The following is a 13,529-nucleotide window of genomic DNA, read 5'->3' as shown; positions in this document are numbered from 1 at the left end:
GCAGCCAAAAATAAATAAATAAATTTTAAAAAAATGAAAAAAAAGAAATACTGCTCTAAACAATGCATAGCTTTCCACTGAAACACGAATTCTTCCATATTAGCGTAGAAATGGAGAGGAAGGGATGACCGCACTCCTTGGCACACACCCATTCCTGTGTATGAGCCAAGAATCTCACGCTACCTCTTCAACGAGCAGAATGGTCACAGTGGCCCCTAACACAGGCAGTGTTTTAAAGGCTTTACCAATATGGACTCCGTCCTCCCAGTTAAAAGTGAGTTTCAGATAAATAACAATTAGAGAAGAAGAAATTTTCCTCCACTCTTCTATGATCTTCCGGCTGGTCTAAAAATTAAATTGACATGAGGCAGGTTAACAAAAGAAAATCAAATAAAAGTTTAATACCATGTGTACATGGAAGAGATCTAGAAAAACTGAGTAACTCGCCAAACTCGCTGAAGCCCTCTCCTTAAACACCATCTTCAGCTAAAGACAAATGAGGATGTTGGTGGTAGGGGTTTGGGACTTCAAAGGGGAAGAAGACAATTGACTTGGAGATGGAAAAGCAAATATTTGGTAAATAGATGTTTGCTGGGCCAGGTGGAGACAATGGGACACAGAGAGGAATCTGGTCTCTAGGCCCTGCAGTTTTCCCCACCACACTAAGCGCATATTCTTTGCACATATCTCTGGTGATAGCTCTCTTCTGGAAACAGGCCCTTTATCTAAATTCTTTAGGCAGTTACCGGGAAGGTCAAAGCTTCTTCCTGAGTCTTTTGGGCCTTCACTGTTTTCAGCTCAAAATAATCTGCATGCCAGAGAGATATTTTGGGGTGGCAAATGTTGCTCCCCTACGTAGGAAATAATTTTTTAGTTTAAGTATGCCCCCGTGCAATATTTGGGATATACGTATACTAAAAATCGTTACTGTTTACCTGAAAATCAAATCTAACTGGGTGTGTTACCAAACGCAAGTTCATGTGCCTGACACACAGTGAGCCCAAACAAACCGAAACATCAGAGTTTGGAGCAGAGAAAGGTTTATTGCAGGGCTATGCGAGAAGGCTGTCTCATGCTTAAAATGCCCCGAACTTCTCCAAGAAGTTCAGCAAAGCACTTTTAAAGGCAAGATGAGGGAGGGGCGTGGTTAGTTGTTGCAAACTTCTTGGTGTTGGAATCCTTCCTTCTTGTAGCTGTTCATGTTGGTCAGGTAAAGATGTTCCTGTAAACCTCCAATGAAACAAAAGTTATTCTCTGTTCTGCAACTTTTTATCTCTATATGAATGTACTCTTAAAGGTCAGAGCCCTGAGAATAGGCTATCCTGTATATTTCAGGCTGTAGATAACATTCTTTTACAAAAGGTTCAGAGCCAGCCTGACTAAACACAGGCAACAAAACAGATCTAATATGGAGTCAGATTTGTTCTTCCCTATTACAGGTGGATGTATTTTTATTTGCCAAATCTGGCCACCCTATCTGTGATCAGATAGCTAACCAGTAGCAGTGTGTAGCATCATGATTGTAACACGCCTCTGGTGACTTAGAATCCCTGTTCTGCTTCTAATTAGTTGTGCGACATTGGATGATGTCATTGAACCTCTCTGATGCTCAGTTTTCCCATCTGTCAAATGGGGACTATAGCGGAGGGACAACCTTCTCATAGAGCTAATTTAGTCTCCTGGAGCTCTCTCCCCGATCTTCTGACTCACAGGGTGTGTCCTGGAGAGTCAGGACAGCCCCAACCTCGGGTTTCGCCCAGCCTTCCTCCCCAACAAGTGGGAAGTCGTCTGTCGGGGTTGGGTTTGAGTCCCCACTTTTCCACCAGGACGCCCAGGTGCGCGGCGCGGGCCGGCCCGGCCATCCCAGGCGCCGGCCGCAGGTGGCAGCACCGGCCCCGTGGGCCGCCGCCGCCATCCTACCGCCGGCGCTGTGCAGGCCGCCGGCAGGCAGGGTCTAGGGCCGGGCGCCGAGCAGGCGGGGAGCGGCCAGGCCACGCCCCGACGCTCGGAGGGCGTTACCCTGCCGCGTGAATCATCGCCCGCGGCGGCCGCTCCCAGTCCCGCTGCCGCGCGCCGAGCCCTGGACGCGGTTTTGCGGAGCGACGCGCCGAGCAGCCACTGAGACCCTCGCTCACTCGCTGGGCGGCAGCGCGGGCACCGGGCCGACCATGGCGGGCATCGCGGTCAAGCTGGCGAAGGACCGGGAGGCGGCCGAGGGGCTGGGCTCGCACGAGAGGGCCGTCAAGTACCTCAACCAGGACTACGCGGCGCTGCGGGACGAGTGCCTGGAGGCCGGGGCGCTCTTCCACGACCCGTCCTTCCCGGCCCACCCGGCTTCCCTGGGCTTCAAGGAGTTGGGGCCCTACTCCAGCAAGACCCGGGGCATCGAGTGGAAGCGGCCCACGGTAGGCAGCGGGCCCGCGGCGGGATGCGGGGCGGGCGGGGCGCGGAGACCGGAGGCGCGGCGACCGGGCCTCGCGGCAGCCGACAACCAGGCCCAGCGCGCGGGGAGCCAGGGGAGCGCGCAGAGCCGAGCCCCGCAGCCGGGAGCCCCGTCCCCGCGCTGCCCAGCCGGGGACTCTGCAGGCGCGGGGTCGGGGGAAGCTCCGCGGTCGCCCGTGTCCCGTCTGCCACCCACGGCGCCCTCAGGACGGGCCGAAGTGCACGCTGCCCGTAAATCCCACTAGCAGGCCCTCCAGCAAAAACTCACAAAAACTCGGTTGATATAGGGGGACCTGGAGAAAACTTGATGGACTCTGGTGGGGAGACAGTCTGCGGAGAAGGGAGGCGGGGTGCCGGGGGGGATGTGTGGTGTGAGTGGGACACTATCTAACCGGGAAAAGTCGGTCTCTAACTCGGTTATCCTGCTTCAGGAAGGGAGAAAGTCCACACCTGGCCTGGTCCTTTGTGACTAAGGATTGTCTCATGCAGCGACGGTTAGATTTATCCAGTCGGAGTTTCCTGTTTATTTTTCCAAATGGGGGCCGACCTCCCCGTAACATTTACCCTGGTGATTCTCAAAAGGATAGGGGAGATGCAGCCAGGAGCCAGTTCCTGCACCTTACTCACCCTCCCAGAATCCTCACCCCGGCATCTCAGGGACCCCTCGGTGTTTCCTTATCCCGCCCCGCTGGGTCTCTGTCCTGCTTGCCCTGGCAGGCCTTGGAACAGTTTCCTTCCTGATCAATTTGTCCATCCTGTTTCCCCTGGACCCCCTCCTGGCCCCATGTCCTTTGGGACACCTCACCGATCTTGCCCCACCAAACCTCAAGGAGGCTTCCTGGGACATACAGCCTCCAGACTCCTGTTAGGGAAATAAACATTCCTGCCCTGCTCCCACTTCTCTGAGCCCCTCACCCCCACCCGCTAGTCACCTTCTGTTACTCCAAACCCAGCCCGTAGGCAGCAAGTTCAGTAGGAAGTGTCCTTGGCCTGGAGCACTTGAGTTCATTTCTTGCTAACCTGCGTGAGCCGTTTAACCACCCTGCCTCCGTTTTTTCGTCTAAAAGAAGAGGTGATGCCTACATAGTTTCCTCTCCCCACTGGCTCACCAGGCCCAGCACCTTTTAGTTTCTCAAGGGCACCCATCTCTTTCCTGCCTCACCTGCCAGGGATGCTCCTTCCTGGTTTTCTGGAGTCCGGCTCACTTACTCTTTGGGACTTAGTTAGATGTCACCTCCCCAAAGAGATCTTTCCTGACCATTCTTAGCACCCCCCTTCTCACCTTGTTATTCTTTATCACTGAACCCTGCTAATTTCCTTCATAGCATTTTCACAACTTATAAATACACTTACATATATTTGTTTGTCCTTCCTAGTGAACTGCAGGGGCCATGTGTGTATTGTGCACCAATCTATCCCCAGTGCATTCAGAGTATGCATTCATTCGTTCATTCATTCATTTAACAAAACTTACCGAGTGCCTGTTATATGTCAGGCAGTGTCTTAAATGCTTGGGATACATCTGTGAACAAAGACTGACTATTTGTGGAATGAGTGAATGAGTGAATGCAGGACTGTAATTAGCCTCGAACAGAATTACAGCTGTAAAAGTGATAAATGAGAATGTATTCGCCTTACATTTGTATGGCACTTTACAGTTTACAAAGTGAATTTACATACTTCTTTGCTTATTCTTACATTCACTCAATAAGCGTATCTTGAACGCCTACTGTATGCCAGGCACAGTGCATATGGTTTCTGCCTCTGAAGGCTTTAGGGGCTAGTGAGGGGACACGGACAGGGCACCCAACAGTTGGAAATGCCTGTAGGACTTCCACATGGGGAAATAGAGATCCGAGGCCATTTTAGGGCCCCAGATTAGGGCGGGACAGGGTGTGCACTGCACAACCAAAGGGGAGGGTAACTGTTATTGTCCCATTCAGCAGTTGAAGAAATTGAGGCTGGGAAGGTTAGCTATTCGCTCATACAGGTGTCTGGGGTGGAGCCAGGACTGTGTCCAGCCTATGGGTGTCGAGAACCAGAGCTCACAGCCGCCCTCTCTGCCTTCTCCAACACCGCTGTGGTTCGGGTCAGGCAAGGCAAACAGACATGTGTCCACTGGATCTAGACGGAAGCAAGTCATTGGTAACTGTAACAGAGCAATTGCAATGGCATAGAATTGCAATGGGGTAGAAGCCGGATGGCTGTAGACCCCAAAGTAAGGAACCGGAAATGAAGAGTGTGCCCAGCTAATTCCAGAAGGGTGCCTGTGAAAGGAGAGGAGGAAAAGTGTCAGGGAGAGTGGGACCTGGGGCTCGACAGGCTGGTTTTCAGGTGAGAGCAATTGGAATGTGTTATATGTCAGGTCCCAGAGAGAAAAGCAGTGGGGAGACGGTGAAACGAGCCACAAGAAAGTGAGAGCAGGGTTGCAGGTGGGAGGCAGGGGAGCAGGCCAGCCCTGGAGCGGGGGCTGCTCCTCCTCAGAGGGCGGTTCCCGGCACTGGCCACAGAGGGCAGGGGGCTGGGAAGGAGGCTGAAGAGCACATGGCTGCAGTCCCTGTGGCTGACCACCCGAGGGTGCCACCAGTCAGGTGGGAGCGAGGGCAGGTGTGTGAGTCCCCACCTTACCCTGAAACATCTAAGGCCTCTGAGTGGTTTATGATTTGTTTACTCTCAGCTGGCTGAACTCAGCCTCAAACCTGCATCTCCTGCCTCATGTTCAGTGATTATGATCAACTCCTCCAGTAATAATTAACAGTAGGTGACTTTTATAGAGCGCTTCCCAAGGCACGTGTACACAGTCATCTCATTTAACCCTCAGAACAACCTGATGTGGTAGGTACACTTGTCAGCGCCATCCCCATTATACAGATGAGGAAACTGAGGCTTAAAGAGGTGAAGTAACTTGCCGGGGTCATAGAACCCATATAAGAAGTGACAGCGCCAGAATTCAAACCCAGGTTGTCTGACTCCAAGGCCCAAGCCCTCAACCCCTTTCCTGGGACTGTTAAGTTCCGTATTTAATTCCGTGCCCTTCATGTTGTGTACAAGTTTCAATTTCCTGAAGCATCTCTAAGGACCACTCTAAACTTTGCCTTCTTTGGAGAGGGTGCCAAAGGTGTGAGGAAGTTTCTCAAACGTAATGGAAAAATCCTTCTGGGGTAAGTGCCTGGCACACTCAGGATTATCAGTATGATTTTTGGGCTCCCAGCACCAAACCCAGTCTCTTCCATCAGCAGGATAAGTGTTTGGCTGGCAGGCCTTGGGCAAAGCTGGCTTCATTGGCCTCAGCAGAAAAGCATTCTCACTGTCCCTGTCATTGCCCCAAACAGCCCAACCTGAACAGGGAAGGGACAATGCAGAGGCATGAAAGGAGTGTGTTCTGCTGGGGATTCCAAAAGAGCCTCTGCAGCCTAAGCCGGGATGGCCAGGGGCTAGATCCAGGCCTCACCCAAGAAAAGCTTCTGCTTGACAGGGAGGGGGGTGGGGGGATGGTACAGGGGGCTGGGCACTATGGGGTGGAGCTCTTACGAGCCAAGGGGTCCAGGCCGAGGGAAGCCCGGATTTATGCCCTGACTTCCTCTGTGGTTTGGGGGTGGGGCTCTTCAGAATCAGGAAGCATACTCAGAGAGGGCTGCAGAAGGGCCAACACTGTTCAAGGTTAGGTTCCAGCAGGCAACTTGTGGGACAGCCCTTGGAGACTTGTTAGTATTAGGGGCAGGGCAGGAGGGAAAGGATATATGGTTTACACTGGTGAGTTCAAATCCCAGTGCCATCTACTGCTTATGAGCAGTGTATCTTGGGACATGTGGCTTTATCTCTTAGCCTGTTTCCCCACCTGTGAAATGGTGTTGGTGTCCATCTGTGTTCCCGAAAGGGCTGCCTGAGATAAAGTACCACACACAGTATTGACACACAGCAGGCTCACGGTATGTGGACCCCCAAGTATCATGGCCTATGGACGAATCCAGAAGGCTAGATACCTTCCCCTGCCCTCAAGAAGCGTGTGAGTGTTAGGAAGACAGACTGGTACCCAGCACCCCCACACAGCACACAGCTAGCTGCTAAATTGCAGAGTACACATACTCTGGGATTCAGGATCAAAAGGATGGGTGAGGGCTGGACTGTGAAGGAGGGCTTCGTGGAGCTGGTGGTAGTGGGTCTTGAGATACGGTAAGATGTGGGAAAGGAGAGAAGAGGGTGGGAGAGGGAGGAATTCCATGCAGGAACAGAGGAGAGGGACCGGCATAGCGGGCAGGGCAGGTCCAGAGTGTGGCCCATCTCAAGGCCCCCAGAGGAGGCTGGACTTGGCGCTGCCCTGGCCTTAGGAAGTAGCGTGATGACGTGGGCTGTAGGCAGTGTGGAGCGTTGGGGTCCCGTCCAGTCTAACTGTAACTGCATAGCTTTCCCTAGAGGGGAGGGGAAGGGACGGAGGGGGTCCGATGCACCTTCTGGGAACCGAGGTGTCCTGACTACAGAAGCACATGCCAGGTGGGTTGACAGCACTTCGTGGGTCTCGTTTCCAGGAGATCTGCGATGATCCCCAATTTATTACTGGAGGAGCGACTCGCACAGACATCTGCCAAGGAGCCCTGGGTAAGTGACGGCATCCCCAACAGGCTACGGGGGCTTGTCTGAAAGGCTGTGGAGAGAAGGAGTGAGGGGTGATCTGTGGCTCCGCTCCCTTGCCAAAGAGTTTGGCAATTTCCAGTTCGAGAAGCTTCCTGGAATGTCTTGTCCCCTGAGGACCCCGTGCTGCGGCAGACAAATACACAGATGTGTGGTGAGGCCTGGGTCCCCTGCACTGGGCTGGTTGTTGAAGTTACAAGGACACTCCCACTAGAAGACGGAGGAGCTTCTGGATCTCAGCCACCCTTGGTGCCTGTATGTCCCGGGGCCAGTGTTGCTAGTGGCCTACGGAACAGTCAGGCTCTGGGCTGAGGGCCAGGTGGGAGGACTAGCCCAGGCCCGGTTGCAGCACTGAGACATCAGTTCTCTGGGGTTCAGGGATGAGATGGTGACTCAGCGTGTGGAGGAAGAGGAAACCCTAACACTCGCTGCTGGGAGGAAGTTAACGTACCAGGGCATTCTCAGTGTTTGCAGGACGAGCTCACCATGGTATCACAACAGTGAACGCGGTGCTTATTGTCACAGAGGCAATTGAAATGTTCATTTAAGTAGGTTTAACTGGAGTAGCTGAATCGTGAGGGTCTGAAACTTCGCTCTCTGTAGCTGAGCTCTGATTTTCTGGACATAGTGCCTGCTGAGATTGGAACCTGCTCCAGCTTTGGCATGAAAGCCCCCAAGTTTTCTTTTTTTTTTTCTTTAATTTATTTTATTGAAGTAAAGTTGATTTACAGTGTTGTGTTAATTTCTACTGTACAGCAAAGTGATTCAGTTATACATGTATTCTTTTTCATATTCTTTTCCATTATGGTTTATCATAAGATATTGAATATAGTCCCCTGTGCTATACAGTAGGACCTTGTTGTTTATTGCTATACAGGACCCGAGGGTTCTGCAAAGCAGTCTTAACGATGGGGCCTGGGACCACTATTTAAGATTCTCATAGAATCCACGCTTATTTTTTTTACTCATAATAGATATGGGCCTACGATCCCTGGAGCAGATTATTTGCTGCGAATAACCAAAAACTTGTTTCGAGCCATCAACTCCAACTTGCTTTCCAGACTAGTCTATCGGTAACAAAATTAATCATCTTGAATTGTACCTTCTTTCCTGGCCCACCCAGCAGAGGTTCTGTCCTGGGAGTGACTAGTTTGAGGTCATCCAACAGCTGAAGTGAGGGCCTGGAATGCAAATGCAGACAGTCTGTGTGTTTAACCCCTGAGCTAGGCTCCCCAGAAGGGGCATGGAAAGTTTTCAGTCTCTGAGGGATGTCAGGGCATTTGTGTGAATCGTTAGGACAGGCACACTGGGAGCCCCTTGGCGACCCCTTGAAATGGGTCTCCGAGAGCATGACCCAGGGCTGGGCGTGCAAACACCGCTCTCTGAGCTCAGCCTCTGTGTGCAAATTCCTGAGATGCCAGAGCACATTCTTACCCACAGAAAACATACCTCCCATTTCCCACCTTCTCTCCCCCACAAAAGAGAGATGCCCAGGGGGCCTCGGGCACCTAGGTGGGTGCTCCAGGAAAATCCACTGGTTAGAGAAAATGGAAGTTAACAGGGCTAGAAGCTGATGGAGACTTTGACCAACCATGGGGGCTTTAGGAAATCTGGAAACAAAAATGACAACTGTCATACCTGGCCTAAATTCCACACCTAGACTAAACATCTACTTTAAAGTTTAATGACATCTTAAGGGCCAAATTGCAAGATTTAAGTCCTGGTTAAATACTGTCAGGCCATGTGGAGAGGAGAGTCGCAAAGCTTACACTCCTGGGGTAAAAATCCCCATGGCATGCACCAAATCAAATAGAAACAAGGTTAAGTGTAAGTCCTTTAAAACATTTCTCAGTCATCAGGTCTGTAATTTCTAAGGTTTGTTTTTACACCACATTGGCCATTTTGTTCTCTTGGCCTTTTATTTTGGAGGATCTGGGTTTGATTACGATCTGTGAAATGTGGTGGACTGAACTCTCACTCTGATTCTGGCATCCGGACACAGGGTGACTGTGCATGGGGTGGTGACTGTCACCAGGTCTCAGCAGGTTCAGAAGCACCAGAAACAGGGGGGCTGCGGCAGTTGACACCTGGCCACACAACCAGAGATGTGAGTCAAGGCTCAGCTCTTAGTTGGCAGACCGTGGGCGCGTCATCACTTGGAACCTCAGTCTCTTCTGAAAATGGGAGGGAGGGGAAGAGTCAACGGGGTGACCTCAGAGATCCCCTACGACGGGGCATTCAGCTATTCTAGAGTCTTTCCTCATGCCTGACACTGAGTGTACATCTTGTGCTAGAGAATCAAAGCACCGAGGGCAGATCCCTTATTTCAGAGCAGGAATGATAACAGCCCCTATCACTGTATAACAGTTTGCAACTCGTGGAGCATTTTCATTGCATTGTCTCATGTAATCATCCAAGTAAATATTTTCATCCCTGCTCTGCAGATAAGAAAACTGAGGCAGGGGGTGGGGAGCCCATGCAAGGCCACAAAGCTAAAAATTGCCAAAGGAAAGAACCCTGATCTGATTTTTAAGCTTTCCACTCCCATCACAAGTGGCCATGAGGCTATGTTGAGGGGTTTTGGAGGTAAAATTCTCAAAGCAAAATTTATTTTCCTACATGTACTTTCTACCCTGAGACTCCCTCAGTTCACCAGTGAACCTGGGCGGGGCCCATCCTGGGACTTGTACATTTCTCAGCCTCCTGCCTCACTTCACAGGGCTGCCCAGCAATGGTTAATCCACCAGCTCCCACCCACTTTCCCAGAGGGTCAGCTGGAAGCCTCACCAAAGTCATTCCAACCATGTTTGCAGAACTGCTCTGACGTGAGCCATCTGCTTTGCAGACCTTGGTTGTGCTCAGCATTGAGTCAGTGAAGAAAAATCTGCCCATCTGGAGGAAGGGCTGGAGACCCAGGCTGAGCCTCGGCCAGGCTGGCCCTACAGCTAAATATGGCTCTGGAGTTGCTGCTCTCAGCCTCTTCTTACAAGTGATGGCCATGGAGTGGCCCCAGGAGCCCAGGAGATCCCAGACCTGAGCTCCTCCTATCTTTGGTTTTCACTGGGCCACTGCTAGGCTTTAACCACTGCCCCTCATAGCCCCCCATGGGCCCCACAGCCTTCAAAACTCTCAGAGGAAGGTAGCTGCCCTGGCCACTTGCCCCCATAGGCCCTCGGCTTCCTGGGGGAAGGCTCGAGGCTGCCAACGCCGTCAGAGCTGTTGAAACCGCACAGCCCCGTGTCTTTGTAACCTGGCCGCTCAGGTGGATCACCCTGCCTCTACCCCTAAAAGTCCCGTGGGCCCCCAGGCGCTGGGAGATGTTTGGCTACAGGGTGCCCCTCCCCACAGCCAGGCTCAGCAGAGAGTGGGGAAGGGCAGGGCCAGTGGGAAAAGCGTGCAGGAAGGAGGTTTCCAGTTCCTGCTTCCTTCCCTGCTTACTAGCCTGGGTGACTTTGGGCAGGTTACCCAAGCTCTCTGAGCCTCAGCTTCCTCTTCTATAAAATGGGAATAATGATAATACTCCTTTCCCAGGGCTGTGATGAAAAATGCGATTAATATAGGCAAACACACTGGCAAATTGTAGAATCCTGAACAAATTCAACCTCTCCCTATTTTCCCATTTTTAAATACTGTAAATAACGTTTTCAATGATTCTTAAATTATAATTTTTTTCAGTGTCTACAATCCATTTTATTTTAATATAATCTAAACACATACCATTTAGAAAATACCAAGAAAAATTTATGTACAAGAGATGATGCTATTGCATTCGGATAAAGCTGGCAAGTTCTTGCTACTAGCATAGCCCAGGAAACACCACTGAGGAAACCTAATATATTGGAATAGATGTTGTGGTGTTTGGCCCACAGTTGATAGCTCTCAGGGTTAACCTGAAGTTGTCAATGTTTGGTACTAGATGTACAATTTCATCGGTTACCCTGCAACCATTAAGACTTCTTACACATCTTATATTTAAATTTTTAAGCACACTGTCATCTCTTAAGCCCAAGTCTCCTGGAATAGTCTGCAGTGCTAATCCTGCAAACAAAATATCAGTCTCTATCCCATCAAAACACAGTTTGATAACTGGTACAAATGCTTCTTCAACAGCTCTTAAATCTTTTAATTCTTCCTGTAATTTCAACTTATCATAGAATGAGGTGAAAAAATCACTTCGATCAACATGTCTTGGTGCAACACACAACGCATCAATATCGGCACCTTTTGTATGTACTCCTAATCTCTAAGATCCAAATGTAAAACTTTTTCCACCACCATTTTCAGTTATAGATCGTGGAAGATTCTCGCTTTCACCGATTGCTCGTATCCACTCTTTTACCAGGTTACTTAATTTTCCCCAAATTAAAAGCCTGCACTGCAATTCCTCTTCCTCTTCAAAAACGCCAAAGGGCTTCAGAGTCTCAATTAGTTTCTGTGTAAGTAGGCAGTCAGTCTCCTTGGGGGCTGCTAAGCTGATGGGGGAGGTAATGCCATAGTGCTTCTGTGGCCGCTGTGTTTGCTGTGATCCCTGCGTTGTAACTGGAAACCGCATGGTCTCCTGCGCGGGCCCTGCCCAGTCACCCGCCTCCCCCGCTGCCGCCCTGGGCATGACCCACTGAGACGGGGGTGAGGGGTGCCTGCCTCAGCCCTGGGTCCAACCCCCTTAAATTATAATTTTTAAAAGCTATTTTAATAGGTGCCTTTTAAACATTTTAACAGACTTTGTTAGAACAGTTTTAGGTTTACAGAAACATTGAGATGATAGTACAGAGAATTCCATACACACCAGCCCAGTTTCCCCTACTGGTAACTTCTTACATTATTAAGTGTGGGACATTTGCTACAGTTAATGAATCAGTATTGATACATTATCATTAACTAAAGTCCATACTTTAGCTTTCTTTAGTTTTTACTTAAGGTCCTTTTTCTGCCCCAGGATCCCATCCAGGACACCACATTACATTTAGTTGTCATGTTTCCTAAGGCTCTTCTTGGCTGTGACAGTTTCTCAGCCTGTTTTGGATGTCCTTGTCACTTTCCAGGAGTACTGGTCCGGGATTTTGTAGGATGCCCCTCTATTGGAATTTGTAGGTGCCTTTTTAAAAAAGAGTGCTTATAGTTAAAAAAAAAAAAAAAAAAGAACTAGAAAATAAGTGTTGGCTGGTTTGGTGGGGAAAATAAATGTATTTTTTCCTCTTTCTTAAAACAATGGCTTCACCGCCAGCCCCAGCACTGCCCTCACCGTCCCCAACCCCAGTGGCTTCTCCCAGCTCCTGGGGCAGATGTGTGCCTCCATGAGTCCTCCTGTCCTCTCCCCGGCAGCTATTCTGGTTATAAATGCTTTTTCACAGCTTTTCTCCCCTGTGGCTGCTGCCTGTGCTCCCAGCTTCCTTTCCTGCTGCACCTGAGACAGGCCCATAAACGGGCCAGGGATGAATCTCCCGGCGGCCCCGTCCTGCCCTGGCTGCCCCAGCCTTGGCAATCACACAGCGGGGTTCCTGCCTCATCCAAGGCCTAAAGTTGGGCACATCTCTCCTTGGCTGTCCCAGACCTCCTCTCCCCAGGGAGGAGAGTCAGTGGGAATCCTCCCCAAAGAATCCCCCCCGCCACTGTCATGTACATGTTCCTCTGAAGCCAGAGGAAACTTCCAAAGAGTTTACACGGTTCCTTTGCTCCCCGTGGGCCTGTGGATCAGAGTGTGACTTTTTGCTTGTTCGGGTGCTCCCTGAGCCAGGAGCCAGGCCACATCCCTGTGTGGACTCTGCTCTGTTTCTGAGTTGAGGGGATTGGATCCTAGTTCTGTAAGGTCTCACTACTTCTGACATTCTGTGACTTCCACTGGCAGTCCCTGCTCTCCACTGCACCCTGCCGGCACCAGGCTGCAGATCACGTTTGTTGAGCAATGACATCTCCACCCCAGGGTCTGAGACCCTTGCTCAGATCATCCCCCATGGAATCAGCTACAGAGAGGCCCCCATCCAGGGGATTTCAGAAATGAAGGGCCATGTGTTCTGTGAGGTCTAGTGGGGTCCTGGGCAGCAACAGTGGGGCGAGAAAGCCCCAGGAGGAGGGTAGTCTGCTCTCCTGGGCCGGCGTTGGGTGGCCTGTGTGCAGTGGGGCAGACTCTAGACCAGCACTGTCCACCAGCACTTTTAGCAGTGATGCGAATGTCCTACACTGTCAATATGGTGGCTGCACGCCACATGTGGAGCATTTGAAGTGCGACTAATGCAACCAAGGAACTGAATTTTTAATTTTCTTCAGTTTGAACATGAAAAGCCACATGTGCGTTATGGCCACTGCAGCGCTGGGATCCGGCCTCCCATCCTTGACTTTCCGGGGTGGGATGGTCTCCACACAGAGCCAAGCAAGGCACGTACATCAGTAAACATCTGTAAATGGCAGGGTCCAGAGTGAGGACTTGGGTGTCCATCAGTTAGAGGTTGGCCTCTTGGTTC

The 13,529-nt window shown here is 50.8% G+C and overlaps 1 protein-coding gene and 1 pseudogene across 1 annotated transcript in view; one reads left to right on the top strand and one right to left on the bottom strand.

Annotated features, from left to right (window-relative positions):
- The first annotated feature begins 2,020 nt into the window (after positions 1-2,020).
- CAPN2 (calpain 2) overlaps positions 2,021-13,529 on the top strand; it is a 54,072-nt gene continuing 42,563 nt past the window's right edge. The window contains exons 1-2 of the mRNA XM_060091389.1: positions 2,021-2,405; positions 6,969-7,038. Of these exons, the coding sequence (XP_059947372.1) occupies positions 2,169-2,405; positions 6,969-7,038 (307 nt within the window). The 5' untranslated portion in view covers positions 2,021-2,168. The remainder of the gene's footprint in view (positions 2,406-6,968; positions 7,039-13,529) is intronic.
- Positions 10,767-11,624, bottom strand: LOC132484621 (poly(A) polymerase alpha-like; annotated as a pseudogene).

Source organism: Mesoplodon densirostris, chromosome 2, assembly GCF_025265405.1.
Source record: "Mesoplodon densirostris isolate mMesDen1 chromosome 2, mMesDen1 primary haplotype, whole genome shotgun sequence".
Lineage (NCBI taxonomy): Eukaryota > Metazoa > Chordata > Mammalia > Artiodactyla > Ziphiidae > Mesoplodon > Mesoplodon densirostris.
The sequence above is the reverse complement of the archived record's forward strand: the minus strand, read 5'-3'. Positions and strand labels throughout refer to the sequence as shown.